The sequence below is a fragment of the Eleutherodactylus coqui genome, chromosome 4 (genome assembly GCF_035609145.1).
Source record: "Eleutherodactylus coqui strain aEleCoq1 chromosome 4, aEleCoq1.hap1, whole genome shotgun sequence".
In the NCBI taxonomy this organism is placed as follows: domain Eukaryota; kingdom Metazoa; phylum Chordata; class Amphibia; order Anura; family Eleutherodactylidae; genus Eleutherodactylus; species Eleutherodactylus coqui.
The window spans coordinates 148,886,928-148,903,445 of NC_089840.1; the positions used below are offsets into that span (position 1 = coordinate 148,886,928).

The window sequence follows — 16,518 nt, forward strand, 5'->3', positions numbered from 1 at the left end:
GCTCGTCAGGAGCATACGCCCTTTTATGGCGTTTCGCTGGTGGCGCCAGGTGTGACGTTAGGGCTGATCTACCTCTTCTTTCACCAGCTTCCTAACGTCCTCCTGATTCCTCTTTAACTAGCCTAGCTACGCATGCCTTGCATAGAGGCCTCTGGTACGTAGCTGGCAGTTTTATCCCGCATTCCACGCATTTTCGGAGTTTTGTTCTGGGGGGGGGATGTCTTTTTCTAACCCCCTGACAAATAAAGCATTTTTGCGTGTAAATATGCAATTTTTCCATACACAATACACTGGATGTTTGCATTGTATTTCTTGCGGGTAAATATGCAATTTTTCCATATACAATACATTGGATTTTGCATTTTGTATTTTTTGCCGCACTGGCTACTTACGGCCGCTGAGGCTGAGGTTTCAGCTGTCTCTGGGGCTGGAGCACTCATTACAAAACCGATGCTGCAGACACCCTGCGACCTGTAGTGCTGGTTTGTTCTGGCTTCTCTCAGGTTCCTATTTTTATTTTTTTTTAATTTTCGCGCTCCTGCGCTAAGCCCCGCCCCCTCCGCTCCTGATGCAGACGCGATGACGTGCAGGGAGGACGAGGGGGACTGAGGCTCCCGCTTTGTACCCCCCATGGGCCGCCGCGGGAGGAACCTGGCCCGGGGGCTACCACCCCATGTGGCGTCCCGGGAGTCGTCTGGCTGGGAAGGGAGGACAGGCTGACCCACTGCCCTCCAATCCGCCCGTGAGTAGGCTTCCGGCTGGCTTCTCCAACAGCTCCTCTCAGAGATCCTGCCTCCTGGCAGGACAGGAAGACACTGAGGAAAGTGGGGAAGGGGGTGAGCTTTTAACCTCTCAGTATGTTCCTGTCCTATCAGGAGGAGGCAATCTCAATTGGTGCTGTTGTGGAGACGACTGGGGGAAATCGGCGTTGCCTGCAACCCACTGCGTACAATGGGGCGACAGCAGCTCTGGCCCCCATTGAAAGCAATAGGATAGCATCACAGACCTCCGCCACAACAGCTGTGGCAGGGAATTCCTTCATCCCCGCGGGGATGAAGGAATCCCCTGCCATAGCCATCACCGATGTCACAGCTGTGTCAGGGGAGGCTACATTCACATGGGCGAGCGCGATATTGAACCGGGAAACACAGCCCCTATATTGCCCTTGCCAACCTGTGTTTTTCACGCTGTGAAAAGCTTTCCATTCAAAAACGCCTCACAGCACTTCTGTGAAATTGCGATCCTCAGATACGTTTTTCAGGCTTGTGATCAGAGGATCACAAGTGTTTTGCATTGATTTCAATGGGAAACATCACATTGCACGGTATGTGAGTGACACGCAATATCTTAAAGTCCCATTGAAAACCATGGGTGAGGTATTCTGAGGGAACGCACAAAGAAAGAACATGCTGCGATTTTAATCCTCACTGCTCTGCTGCAAGGGGAAAAAAAAAAAGAGAAAGACAAAATTCATGTGACCATGTCCGTTCAAAAGGCTAGAGTTCATATTTGTATGAGATTTTACCCCATGTGAATAAGCACTCAAGCACTAAAAAACCTTTCCTCCTATGCAACACCTTCTGCTCCTCTTTACTTTTAACTGCTGCTCTTTGAACTTTCTCCAGCTCCCCAGTATCTGATTTATTTACGAGGGCCCTTAAAGGGGTCTTCAGGACACAGGCTAACATTACACAATTGAATGTACATCACCACAAGAAGTTATTCTGAAATAGGTCACTGTACCTGGTCTAGCTACTTTCTTCATTCTCTGTCATGTGACCCTTCCCCTGAAAAAAAAAAAAATCTCCACTTCCACCAACGTCTTGTCTGCATTTACTACTTCCTACCCTGTCCATAGTCAACTTCCTGTGAGCAGTGCATGATGGGAGGAGAGCCCAGCACTGTATTGTCATGTGCAGGTCAGAGTGTCGGAAACTCCTGTCGGTTGGCTTCAGCAGCTTTCTCTGACACTCAGTAAGAGGGGTCGGTGCTGATAAAGGCCCTTTTACACGGGCCAATAAAAATCTGCAACAAAATTTTTGATAGGCGGCCAACAGTAACTTTAGTGCGCTGAATTCAAATAGGATATCCGTTTTTTTCTGGCACGTAAGGTTTTCCAATTATGAGCAATAATGTAATTGCCATTGTATTGTATTTTTTGGAAATATGCCTATACAATTAATCCAGGTTTGCCATTAACCTTGCTTAATAAAAAGAACAAAAGAGATTGCGCAACTATTTTACAATCATCAAGAAAAAAAACCACAAAAATCCACTATCTTTCGGTGTGTCTTGTTTCTACGGCCCACAAACCAACAAAAATGACATAACTATTCTATGGATCAGTACGATTACTATGATACCATACTTATGTAGTTTTTTTTTTTTTTGCTGTACTTTTATTATTTTCTATTTCATAGTTGTGCAAGGGCTCATTTCTTGCAGGACGTCCTGTAGTTTGCATTAATACCATTTTTTAATACATGCGACTTTTTATTGCATTTTTTCTTGGAGATAGAAGGACCAAAAACAAAAAAAAAAAAGTGCATTTCTGGCGTTCTTAATTTTCCTTTCTCAGACAACAATCACTGTGCAGGGTAAATAATGCATTACTTTGCTAGATCGGACTTTTACGGATGCAGTGATACTAAACATGTGTTTTTGATTTATGATTTGGATTCTTTTATGTAGTCTAACCAATGACCTGTAAAACACAGTTCATTAATTACAACTTACTGGTGAATGATCCACAGTGTTTTTGCCGTGTGGAAACATACCCTATATGTTGCATAAACCTACCCTTAGGGCTTATTCAGACGACCGTATATCAGCCGGGTATTCACGCCGGCCGATATAGGACGTCTCTCTCTGCAGGGGGAGGAGGCTAGAAGAGCTGGGAGCAGTGCTCTGAGCTCCTGCCCCCTCTGCACTATTTGCACTGAGAGGGGGCGTGGCTAAGTTTCGGGAATTAGCCCCACCCTCGTCCCGCCTCCCCTCATTGCAAATAGTGCAGAGGGGCGGAGAGGGGGCGGGAGCTCAGAGCACTGCTCCCGACTCTTCCAGCCTCCTCCCCCTGCAGAGAGGGACGCTGTATATCGGCCGCCGTGAATACGCAGCCGATATACGGTCATCTGAATTAGACCTTATAGTGTTCAATAACTCAGTGACAGGAGAATATACACTACCGTTCAAAAGTTTGGGGTCACCCAAACAATTTTGTGTTTTCCATGAAAAGTCACACTTATTCACCACCATGCGTTGTGAAATGAATAGAAAATAGAGTCAAGACATTGACAAGGTTAGAAATAATGATTTGTATTTGAAATAACATTGTTTTTACATCAAACTTTGCTTTCGTCAAAGAATCCTCCTTTTGCAGCAATTACAGCATTGCACACCTTTGACATTCTAGCTGTTAATTTGTTGAGGTAAGCTTGAGAAATTGCACCCCACACTTCTAGAAGCATCTCCCACAAGTTGGATTGGTTGGATGGGCACTTCTGGCGTACCATACGGTCAAGCTGCTCCCACAACAGCTCAATGGGGTTCAGATCTGGTGACTGCGCTGGCCACTCCATTACCGATAGAATACCAGCTGCCTGCTTCTGCTGTAAATAGTTCTTGCACAATTTGGAGGTGTGTTTAGGGTCATTGTCCTGTTGTAGGATGAAATTGGTTCCAATCAAGCGCTGTCCACTGGGTATGGCATGGCGTTGCAAAATGGAGTGATAGCCTTCCTTATTCAGAATCCCTTTTACCCTGTACAAATCACCCACCTTACCAGCACCAAAGCAACCCCAGACCATCACATTACCTCCACCATGCTTAACAGATGGCGTCAGGCATTCTTCCAGCATCTTTTCATTTGTTCTGCGTCTCACAAACGTTCTTCTTTGTGATCCAAACACCTCAAACTTGGATTCATCCGTCCACAACACTTTTTTCCAGTCTTCCTCTGTCCAATGTCTGTGTTCTTTTGCCCATCTTAATCTTTTTCTTTTATTGGCCAGTCTCAGATATGGCTTTTTCTTTGCCACTCTGCCCTGAAGCCCAAAATCCCGCAGCCGCCTCTTCACTGTAGATGTTGACACTGGTGTTTTGCGGGTACTATTTAATGAAGATGCCAGTTGGGTACCTGTGAGGCGTCTGTTTCTCAAACTAGAGACTCTAATGTGCTCATCTTCTTGCTTAGTTGTGCAACGCGGCCTCCCACTTCTTTTTCTACTCTGGTTAGAGCCTGTTTGTGCTGTCCTCTGAAGGGAGTAGTACACACCGTTGTAGGAAATCTTCAATTTCTTAGCAATTTCTCGCATGGAATAGCCTTTATTTCTAAGAACAAGAATAGACTGTCGAGTTTCAGATGAAAGTTCTCTTTTTCTGGCCATTTTGAGCGTTTAATTGACCCCACAAATGTGATGCTCCAGAAACTCAATCTGCTCACAGGAAGGTCAGTTTTGTAGCTTCTGTAACGAGCTAGACTGTTTTCAGATGTGTGAACATGATTGCACAAGGGTTTTCTAATCATCAATTAGCCTTCTGAGCCAATGAGCAAACACATTGTACCATTAGAACACTGGAGTGATAGTTGCTGGAAATGGGCCTCTATACACCTTTGTAGATATTGCACAAAAAAAACAGACATTTGCAGCTAGAATAGTCATTTACCACATTAGCAATGTATAGAGTGCATTTGTTTAAAGTTAGGACTAGTTTAAAGTTATCTTCATTGAAAAGTACAGTGCTTTTCCTTCAAAAATAAGGACATTTCAATGTGACCCCAAACTTTTGAACGGTAGTGTATTTTAGAATCTTACCTGTGAAGGTACCCTTATAGTGTTCAGTCAGCACGCGGTATGTAACAGTGATTGCGAAATAGTTGCACAATCACTTGTGTAATTCTTTTTATTAAGCAAGGTTAATTGTGAACCTACTGGACTAATTGTATAGGCAGATTTCAAAAAAGTACAATAGAACGGCAATTGCATTACATTATTAGCCATAATTGGAAAACCTCACATGGCAGAAAAAAAATGGATATCATATTTGAATTCGGCGCACTAAAGTTACTATGAGCTGACTATCTGCGTATGTGTTACAAAAATTGTGTTGCATAATGTTATTGTTCAGTTTTCTGCATGCCTCGACTGAACAACGAATGAGAATTAATTTGCTTCTTGTATGTCGTTCAGTTTCTGCATACAAAAAACTGAACAGATCGGCCTGTTTAACCAGCAGTCATTCACTTCTGAACGACTGCCTGCTTGCTATGAAAGGAGATGGGTGGCTGGAACGATCCTTGGCAGCTCCACTTCCATTCACTAGCGTTGACTGCTCCTGTGTAAAAGCAATCGGCCTGTTGGGCATCTGCGCTGACAAGTCATCCCATGTAAAAGCACCCTTATGGCCTGTTTATAGACAGGATGAGCTGTTGGGCAAATAATGCTCAACCGCTCAGAAGTGATGCACGTAAACAGCGGCAGATCGGACGAAGCAGAGGGTCCGGAGTGGCAGATAAAAGCTACAGGTTACCACTACCTAGCTGTCTGTACTGCCTACATTTCAGACTTTCCATTTTGTGCCTGGAAAAATCCCTTTCAATTGGACTGCACATTTCAGATGCACCAATAGTAACAGCACCTTTTGTAGTGTCTCCTAGCGTTGAGTGCAGAACTGCTGTAATTTACTTTACTATCAGTAATGACGCCTAAATCCTTCTCTAAATGTAGGCGACTGGCAAGAGGCAATAGCCACATCAACAGTCTGAGGAGACCCGATCGGTACCGGCTTGAGTGATGTCACGTGCCGTGAAGAGTTATTAGTTGGAGACTCACCATCTCCAGCTGCTGTTTTTTTGCCAAGATAAAAGCCGTCCGTAGTTCTTTTGTACTTTCAGGTAGTTTACAATTAACAGCAGATCCTGAGTCGTCTTGTTCACTGGGGCCAGCAGACTCCAGAGACTCCGATGGCATATCTTCCCAGCATCCCTGTAAGATATTTCAGGAATATTATAGGCCTCACTGTGCAGTACTTCGTAAAATAATGCAATCTAAGGAAATTTATAAATGGATTTATCTGGTCTTTATCGCTCCCTTTTTATAAAAAAAAAAAAAAGTTAAATGCAGAGGTTAATGAAAATTACGGTGTCCTCCCAGCAGGCAGGGATAATACTGACTCTAGCTGGTCATGTAATGCTGTGCCATAATGGGATTGCTAGCACAGAATAGTGAAAGAGAAATCAGGGAGAAATCTACAAATCAAGATGGAGCCGGATTATTATCAGACAGGGGGGCTGCACTGCATGGAAGTTAATGCAATATACATAGGTGTCTAGAGTGTGACAATCAGGTGAGGGGTGCAGGGATGGAAAAATGTGTTTGTGCTGAAGTACTTCTTTAAAAGGGGTTGTCCAGTTATAAACGATTGATGGACTAACCACAGTATAGGTAATCAGTAAAAGATTGGGTGGGGTGGAGGGGACTCTCCATTACTTCACATATGAACCCATTATCTTACTTAGCTTATGGGGCTCAGAGGTGCTGTGTGCCTTTAAAACTCCACTGAAGTCAATGGGGGAAAAAACAGATCTGTTTATTTCTGTTTTAATTCAGTTTCTATCCTGCAAAAAATGAACAGTGAGATGGAAAGCCATAACAGAGTCCTAATGCAGGTGTGAATGGGCCCTAACGGAGCTACACAGGGGGCAATGACATACCGTACAAGTACACACACAATTCTACAGCCTCTCACATAACCAAATGCATTTCCCTAGGAATCTGGAAAGGTTCAAACCAAATAACATATGATTCGGTAGTAGCGAATAGAGCTTTTTGTAGTATCCTCCAGTTCCCCCAACGTGAGCAGATCCTCCCGAATGTATTTGAACATATCTTGTTCTGTATATGTTGTATGTCGGTACATTTACTGAGCAGCTGAACCCAGTGTGCAATGGCAGGAGTAGATTTCCAGGCCATTATACTTCCTTTACTTGTACATAACAGTAAGAATCTAAAACACATCTTGTCATAAAACTCCTGTACAAAGTCATCTGTGAGTCACAGAAGGCAAACCTAGGAGTCAAAATATCAGTGAAGCTAAAGTAATCATTCATAGACCTGAGGACGTGACTCCAGAAGTGGGGCGCTCGAGGCTAGGACACTAAACCTACTGCTTCAACAGTCTAAATAAAGTTTTATGTTCATCTGGGTTCAGATAGCCCATTTTCTAATGACATATTGCCTGAATTCAGGGACATGTACCAGTAACGGGATCTGGACTGTCTTCTCCATGTAAGGTTTCTCGCGGTCCTGGTCATTGCATGGTCTCTTCCCCACAAAGGATTCTCCTTTGCTTTCTTCTGTGGACTCATCATAATCCTTGTCCTCTAGATAGGCCCTCTTTCCAGGATTCACACTCATCATCAGTTCTTCCGCTACAGGCTGCTTAGTGTCCTACAAGAATCAGAATTCATTAGACTTTCACCCCAAATGCTGTAGCTTAATAAATATGGAACAGTTTAACAGTTTTTGTGACTTGTAGATTTAACACAAAAAACCCCACAAGTGTTTCTAGGAGACTTTTCTTCACATGGTTTTACATGGGCTTTTCCTGAACTACAGAGAAGTCTAAAGAAAAATGCAGGAAAATGTCTATTTCTAAAGCATGTGGTGTTTTGAGGGAAAAAGAGGCACTGAGGCAACAATTCCCCCGAGTGACACTGTAGTATTTACTTCATTAGTGGCTTTAGAAGGCTTTACACATCCCTGAACGATTTTCATACTGCCTGCACTTATGAATAAAAGGTTTACTGTTTTTTTTTATTGAAACGGTTCGCCTTCTACATGTAAGAGAATACAAGGGGCTCGACTCTCTTCTGTCCCCAGTCTGTTAGGCAGCAGTCAACTTAAAGCTACTTGCACAGGGGGGATTTAAAAGCTGCGCCTGAGATTCTTGGGCTCAACTCGCATTAGACATTCATACATTAACGTGCTATTCTCTGAAAATCAGACAATCTGCAATTTTTTTTTACTGGGGCTATTCATTCAAGTAAAAAAAAAAAAAAAGTAAAAAGCCCAATGTGTGTACAACCAGTCACATGGGTGGGTCCTACTTCTGCCCCGTCTTTTTTTTAAACAGGAACAGACACAACATGCATACAGGCCGCAGAGACATGCATTTCTTTCAAATCTGGTGCCTGCCAGTTTTATTCCATGTCACAGCAAACGTAAATACAGCATACCACACAATTCATTATCCGCACCCCACCAGATTTAAGAGTTCAGGGTTGTCATCTCTGTCCGACCAGAAGCCTCCACAGGTCCACACGAACCTCAGGCTAGCAGCCCTTTCAGCTCCACTGAGCTATCACTTTCCCCCAGAGTGTGGCAGGAACTGACTCTTATGTTGCTTCTTGCCACACCCACATGTTCTACCTCTGGTTTCAGGTTGTCAGAATGCCAACCTGTAGCCCTCTGCAGGCCATTCTGCATACTGCACTCCTACAACACCACCACCCCCACCCCCCACACCTACACACACACCCCCACCCCTTCTTGGGGAGGGGATGTTACTGACAATGAGTGTATGTATATATAAAAAACCAAAGCATATACATAATATGCACCCAAAAAAGATACCATGGGAGATAATACAACTTGTAGAGCAGTAAACAAGCCGTCATACGGCTATGGCTCCTGGAATGAAACAATGAAAAAATTAAAGCTGAAAAATGAGCCTATCAGTAAGGTGCAAACAGGGGCCTGCACAGAAACATGACTAGTGGGCACATAGCAGAGCGGGGAGCCGCCAGGAGCACGTGAGCTGTGGTGGTCCCTGCAGGGGCACTGCTCGCATCGGGATCAGACCCGGTCGTCTGCAGGGGTCCATAGATTGTGAGCAAATAGTCAGCAACTGTAGGATTATTAAAGGCTTTCAGGACTATTGGACGCCGGATTAAACAAGCGATTCGCTGATGTCAGTACTGAAGCTCCCTATTAGATAGGTCATGCCACGACATACCTCTTTCTTGAAGTCTACGATCTCTCTCTTTATGTTAAGAGCAGGTAGTGTTTCCTTATTCTGATCACAAGTTGAGGTTAGGACGTCTCTGACCGGACTGTCTTCCTTTACCTCTTCTTTAACCTTCACTAGCATTTCAGGCTCCTGTGAAGGATTGTCTGCTTCTTCTGAAGGCAGAGCATCATCTTCAGAGCTTTTGGTTCTTGCGAATGTCGTCTCACTTTCATCCTGTTATACATTATAATAATGAAGGTTGCTGCAGTGTTAAGTAATGTGGAAAGGTTATCAAAAGGTCTTACCTCACTTGTAAGGGTCACACAAGGCATAACAGTGCGACCGGGATTATGGTTCACTGCAACAAAAACATATAAAAAACGTCATTTATCAAAGCACTTTAGTTTGTCTTGATTAAAAATTTGTACCAATATGAAGCCCACTCCAAAATAAGGAGTCAAAAAGCATCAATTATAGATCTATACACCCAAACAAACCAAAAAGATCCAAGACTCAAATACCATATAACAAATCCAAAATGTATTATGCATGATCAAGAATAAAAATGGAAACATTACAACATTAAGAACCAACTCCTTAAGGACCAAGCTCGGTAAGTATATGGCGCTTGGTCCCTGGGCTTTAAGCCCAGCTGATAGCTGAGGTATAGCGCAGGATTAAAGCCTCTTCTGCTACAACCTAGCAGGAGCAGGTTGGGTCCTTGGCTGTCAGACACAGCAGAGGACTCGGAGGAGAAGACAGAGTGCTATGTGCTAAAAAGTGGAAGTGTTTCTTCCACTTTGCGACCTGGCTATCACATGACCACCGGGTACCCCTGTTACACCAGAGCTGTAGGGTCTTAGCAAACCCAGATTAGCTCTGCCAGTGACTATGGTCACTAGCAGGAGATGTTTTCCCTGTAACTTTGGCTCCTATGGATGCCCCAGCTACAGTGGAACGACGACAATGTGAATGACCCCCAAAAGGTCCTATATAATGTCATTGGAACAGAGAGAATAATTGAAAAAAATAAATAAATAAATAGATCTAAAGCTAGTAAAAAAAATAATTATATTTTATAATATATATAAATATATATCTGTCTATCACAGAATAAAATAAAGATATATACATAAAAAAAGAAAAAACAAACAATGACCCACCCCCGACACCAATCAAAACAGTCGCCATATGCGCCCTGTAGTACCAAACTAAACAAATTGTCGAAAACAAAACCAGGAACCCATTCCTGTGTTTTTTTTAATTTGTATATTTACTCTAAAATATAGAAAACTATAAATTTAAAAACAAAAACTTCGCTTTTTAGCTCTGTTTAAGAAATTTTACCCTGCCAATCAGGTGCAAAAGACATATAACTACATTACTTACCAAGCATCCTGCATCCTAAGCAGTGTCATACTGGCTAGTGTAGGAACTGGTCATGTGGGACCGGAAGATAGCAAACCAAAATGTCCTGTCTACCGGCACCACCCAGAGATACCCAACTAGTCTGTAGTGACCAGCGGCCAAAGAATGTGCATCTTACGGCAGGATGACTGTAAGCTAGCGCAGAAAGAATAAAGGTTGCGGCAGCAAATATGGTGCAAAACCTTCCTTTTATTTCACCATGTTCTTTTAAAAAAAAAAACAACGCTTTGACCACAAAGGGCCTTTGTCAAGCTTTACCATATATGCTGCTGCAACCTTTATTCTTTTCCTGGAATCATGGCTCAGGTTCCTAAAAGTGGCGCTGCATATTGAAATGTAATCGCTTCGCCCTGGTGGATTGACTTTGTGTGCTGCTGGTGTAACTTGTTTCTGGTTTTGTAATCTAGCGCAGTTCACATTGGTGCACTAATACTACCAGCAGTGATCGGCTCAAGGGACAGAGCGACACAACATATTGGAGATGGACCATAAACATAAAAGGCCCGAATCCAAGAAATTAGTGACTGTGCAAGCGTGTGGAGTACGATTACAGTGACCAACTGCTGATATGGCCAGTATGTGTATGTTACAAATACAAACACATGCAATGAATGAACAATGCCAATATTGTTATACGCTTAATGGAGACATACAGTACTTAGACCTAGATATACACAGAATGTAGAAAAAAAAACTGGAAACACAATAGTAGAATGCCCACAAAATAAGATTAGGCACTTGTGGAGCAGCTATATGCCTCCCCCCTCCTCATCAGAGTTCTGTGGATTGGTCCCTCTTCAGCTTAGCTCCATGGCCCAGAGATCCTAAGACAGCCGAGGTCATGGAGCTTTGCAAAGAGACCCACAAGGGCCACTTAGTCAGGTCTACAGACATGTGACCACAAGTCACAGCGATCACAGAGACTTTGATTTAAAAAAAAAAAAACTAAAAATAATAGCTTCTATAAATGAATGTTTATATCATCTTCCTTCACAGCCTGTCAGAGAGGGAGAGAAGTGTGTATAAGGTAATGCTGTACGTGCCTAACCAAGGATATGGCTACATGGCAAGTTCTCGCACGACCTAAGGTGCAGTGTAGCCTGGCAACATAGTCAATGGGACAGCGTTGTGCGTAGGAAGTTACCCTGTCCACGACGCACTGAATTTCTTGCGATCAAGTTATGGCCGTACCCATTTGCAAGCCGTAATGCAACCTCAATGACTTGCATTTTGCTATGTCACAAGGCTACAATGTGGTCACTGGCTAAATGACCTATATTACTGCCAAAGTCACCATGTAGCCCTATCAACACTGCAGTCTCAGGGCTTATATATTGTGGGACGAGTCGTATTTTTAAAATGTATTATTTATTGTACCATATAATGTAATGAAAAACTTTTTTGAAAACATTTTTAAAGCGGAGTGAAATGTACAGACTGCAGCAAAAATGACAACTTTATTCTATAGGTCAGTAAGATTACAATGATTACAAAGTTTATTATGTAGTTTGTTTGTTTTTTGCTGTACTACTTTTAATTAAAAAAAAAAAAATTTCTACCACCACCTACTGAACGCCACAACATTTTTCCAACGACATAGTTGTGTGCAGGATCGTTTTTTGCGGGACGTCCTGTAGTTTGCGTTGGTACCTTTTTGGAATACATATGTATTTTGATCGCTTTTTATCGCATTTGTTTCTTTATTTTTTTTTTTCCGGATTACGTTCACCATGGACGGTAAATAATGCATTACTGTGATAGAGCGGACTTTTACGGACGCAGTGATAGCAAATATTTATCTATTATATGATTTAGAGCTTGCTTTATTGTAAATATCGCAAAAGGGTATTTTTTTTTTTAACTTTTATTCCTCTTTTTTTTTTAAAAAAAACCCAAACAATTAAGTCCCCACAGGGGACCACAACACGTGACGCTTTGATCGCTCCTGCAGTATAATGTAATGTCATAGCAGCAATCATGTAAAAGTTAAAAAAAAGTTTAACTTACACCCCCAGTCGTGGATCCGATTCGTGAGGGGAGGTGAAATTCCTTACCTAAAGCCTCCGGCGTTGTCCGTGGATAAAGGTCCCGTCGGAACCTTTGCCCACCTTTGGCGCATGTGCCTATAGGCAAAATGGCGGATGCAAGAGCAGAAGCTGGGAAGGGCCTGGGAAATTTAAAATCTCCTTACTCCTGGTTACTAAAAGGTAGCCCAGAGCAGTGAAAGAACGAGCGGTCTCCAGTCACGTGATGGCAGTTATCCGACTGATAATGGCAATCACGTAAAAGGTAAAAAAAAGTTGAAGTTTAATCACCCCTCACCGAAGTGATCGGTGAGAGGAGATGAAACGTCTTACTAGAGGCCTCCGCAATTGTACCCTGATGCGATGCTCCTCCACAGACCTTTCTCGGCTTCTGCGCACGACGGAAAAACAACGAACACGTGTGCAGAAACCGGGGATGGCATGGGCAATTTTAATTCTCCTTGCTTCCTGCTACCAACGTTCACCAAGAGCCTGGAGCAGTGACCAGTGGCCTCGTTGAACGGTTCCCAGTCACGCGTTAAAAAGGTAGTGATCTACCTTAGGCCGGTCTCACACGACCGGATAAAAGTTGTGGATTCCGCATGTGCTTGACCCGCCGTAATACAAGGATCAATCAAATGCATTGGATTACACAATTGTGCTCAAATTAGCGGGTTAGAATTACGTAATCCACTTGCAGAAAACAGAACGCAGCATGTTCTATTTTACAGTGAATATCCGCAACATAGAACCCATTGTGCACTATGGTTGTGGATTTACCTGCAGCCCATACGTAAGTGACTGTGCCTGTGAGAGTACGCAGTTATGCGCAGTACATTATGCGTCCGTACGCAGGGCCACGGCCAGACTCACAGCCAGTATCTGCTGCAGACCTTCATGAGTGGATTCCACATACAGCTGTGTGCGCCCGGGATTATTCGGATCGCTAACTGCAATACGTAATTTACAAGAAGTCCCTGGGAGCGCTCCCCTTTCTGCAGTTCCAGAAGCAGCTTGTTGAGCGCCTTCTGTGTGAGACCACGGCACCTCAGAAAGCGTACGAAGCCTCACAGAGCGCCACTTTTTACACCCCACCCCCGTCACTGAGGTCAAGAAATATTCCCCTCCCCTGTACAAAAAAAAAGTTTTTAAAATGAGCCAATTGCCCGAAAAAGGAAAATCATCATTTTTTCCTTTCTGTAGGGTCAAAATACACAGTACACACCTAGATTAATGTGTTAAGAGGTCTAGTTTTCAAAATGGGGTCATTTGTGGGGGTTCTCTGTTGTTTTTGCCACTAAATGGCTTTACAAGTGTGCAATGGGGGCTAAAACACCTTCAAGCAAAATGTCTGTTCTGAAAGCCACCGGCTGCTCCATTTGCTTTGGGCCCCATTGTGCATAGAGACACAAGATTAGGGCCACAATGGGTATGTTTCTCAACACAGAACAAACAGGGGAATCTATTTTAGGGTGAACACATTCATATGTGTGCTGTACAAAAAAAAAAAAACAAAAAAAAAAACACCCTGTATTTGAAAAAATATAAAAAAAATTTTCCTCCTCTAAATTGCAATAATTCCTGAAAACAAACTGTGGGGTAAAAATACTCATTAGACCCCTCAATGAATATATTAAGAGGTGTATTTAACAAAAAAAAATAAAAATGAAACGCTGTCTTTTCTCCTCAGGGAGAGCAGCTAGACAGTGAGTGAGTAGACTTGTAAGGCTATTCATGCTCCTCTGGGTAATATGCAAGTAAGATACCTCCACAGTGCCACCTATTGGAAGGCAGCATGCCCTCAAATCACTATTAGGCTTTTTATACAAGCCTTGCAACAATGACCTGGAATTGAACAATGCCAGAAACCATGCACATATGCAAATAAGAGAGAGGTGTATGATTTCTGGCTTTGTTTTCAATTCCAGGTCATTGTTACAAGGTTTGTATAAAGAGTCCAACAGTGATTTGAAAGAATGCTACCTTCTAATAGGTGGCACTGTGGAGGTATTGTTCCATCTCCCTTATTTGCCGATTCCAATCAGGAGGCTGGAATCGGCACACGTGACGGGGCGGAGCTACACGATGACGCATAGAAGGGGCGGAGCCAGGACGCCACTGCTGCTGGACAGAGCCGAAGGCAGAAGACCCTTCTGCGCAAGCGCGTCTAATCGGGTGATTAGACGCTGAAGTTAGACGGAGCCATGGAGACGGGGACGCCAGCGCAGGGAAGGTAAGTGAATAACTTCTGTATGGCTCATATTTAATGCACGATGTACGTTACAAAGTGCATTAATATGGCCATACAGAAGTGTATAACCCCACTTGCTCCCGCGAGACAACCCCTTTAAGTTAATGCTAAATAACCTAAGCGTGGCTACATTCACACAGGCAAAAGGAGAAATTCACCCCGATACTGCGCTTTCCAACATGCGTTTTACCCACAGATGCGAGGTGTTTTTCATGCAAAAACACCTCACTTCGGTGAATACGAGATTTCCTTGATCAATAGAAGTTGGCAAGTGCTTCCCATTGATTTCAATGGGAGACATCACATCACACAGCAGTCACATCATGCAAATGCTTTGCCATGTCTTTAAAGCCCCATTGAAAACAAACAAAAAAAAAAAAAGGAGGGAAAAAAAAAAATAGATCAGGCAGCGATTTTTTTTACCTTGCAGAATCACTCGTGAGCTTATATTCACCTTTTTTTGTGTTTCACGACGTAAATATAGCCTAAAAGTTACAAGACCGTGGGAAAATAGTTTTGCCAAATTTAGCTTCCATAAGGATTCTGCTCACCTTTTTGCGCAGACTGTGGTGTGCTGGTCTTTGGTCGAATTTCATTTTCTTTCTTATGGCCCTTAAAGGGCTTACTGGAATATTTCTTTGGTGGAGTCTCTTGGACGCTACCCCGATATCGTGACGACTCTCCACGTCCTCGCTGATAGCTACCACGGTAGTAGGTTTCTTTATGATAGCCACTATCATGACGACCCCCTCTGTTGTATACGGGTTCTCTATGCGCCCGATAGTCACTAAAGGATTGATTTTCCTCATAGTACTCGGGGTAAGAGCGATCCGAATGCTCCATGAATTGACTGTCATAATTTCTATCGTGGCATTGGTTGTCATATGACCCATAGTTGTCATGTTCCCTGTAAAACAATTACAAGTTTATCACAGGTGACTAACCGTAATCCTGGCAAAAAAAATCATTTTATTTTGTGTAAATCTGCAGGTTTTTAAGACCATACAGCTCTGTATGCCGTAAGTAGTGCTCCTACTACCGAATCTAACTGGTTGATGAACCCCCATACCTGCGATCATGGTAGCCCCCTCTGTACGGCCTGGCGTGGTGGGTTCTCGGTGGAGGAATCTTTACGGTGAACAAAACCAACAATTAGTACCGCAATCTACTGCATTAGTACCGTCTGCTTCTAGAAACCAATGACATGTCATAGTGAAAGTTTGCTGGAAAGTGAGAAGATAGAATAGTGTAAAGAAAAAAAAACATCAAACAAAACAAGAAAAAAATACTTCATATGTTAGTAAGAAATAAAGTTAATTCTCTGCAGGTATTTAGTCAGCACGCCGGCCGCTTGAGAGACCATTACTGCTGCCCACTCGCTCAACCAGCTGAAGCTTTCAGTTAAACACTTTCCCCCTGATGCATTCTAACAGTACAAGTTGGTCCAAATTGTCACTTATCTATCAAAAAGCTTGATTTGAGCCTATGGGCTAACCAAACCTAAAATGAGTCAAAGATAGAAAAATCGCAGCATGTCCCATTTTTGGGCGATTCTTGTTCAGGAGTCGCCCATTATTTGTCTCTTCCATGCTGTAGCCTGTGTGTCCGAGTGAGCGATAGGAGAGCAGGATCTCCTCCAGCCAGTGCATGTGAGAACATAGCAGCTACTGTAGTCTGCTGTAGTGTCAGGAAAAATAAGAAAGAAAGCCTGCAAAAGGGAAAACTGGGGGAAAGTCCAAAAGAAAGAAATACTGGTACTCCTAATGTACACACACCAGTTCATTCTTTAGTCATCTGAAAAGGTAG

The 16,518-nt window shown here is 43.1% G+C and overlaps 1 protein-coding gene across 3 annotated transcripts in view; it reads right to left on the reverse strand.

Annotated features, from left to right (window-relative positions):
- The window catches only part of LOC136625793 (periphilin-1-like), a 46,648-nt gene that overhangs the window by 9,053 nt on the left and 21,077 nt on the right, over window positions 1-16,518 (reverse strand). For all 3 annotated transcript variants that reach the window (XM_066600291.1, XM_066600292.1, XM_066600290.1), the window contains exons 4-9: window positions 15,782-15,840; window positions 15,264-15,619; window positions 9,315-9,367; window positions 9,016-9,243; window positions 7,257-7,448; window positions 5,832-5,984 (exon numbers count right to left, since the gene is read on the reverse strand). In XM_066600291.1, coding sequence (XP_066456388.1) covers window positions 5,832-5,984; window positions 7,257-7,448; window positions 9,016-9,243; window positions 9,315-9,367; window positions 15,264-15,619; window positions 15,782-15,840 — 1,041 coding nt within the window. The remainder of the gene's footprint in view (window positions 1-5,831; window positions 5,985-7,256; window positions 7,449-9,015; window positions 9,244-9,314; window positions 9,368-15,263; window positions 15,620-15,781; window positions 15,841-16,518) is intronic.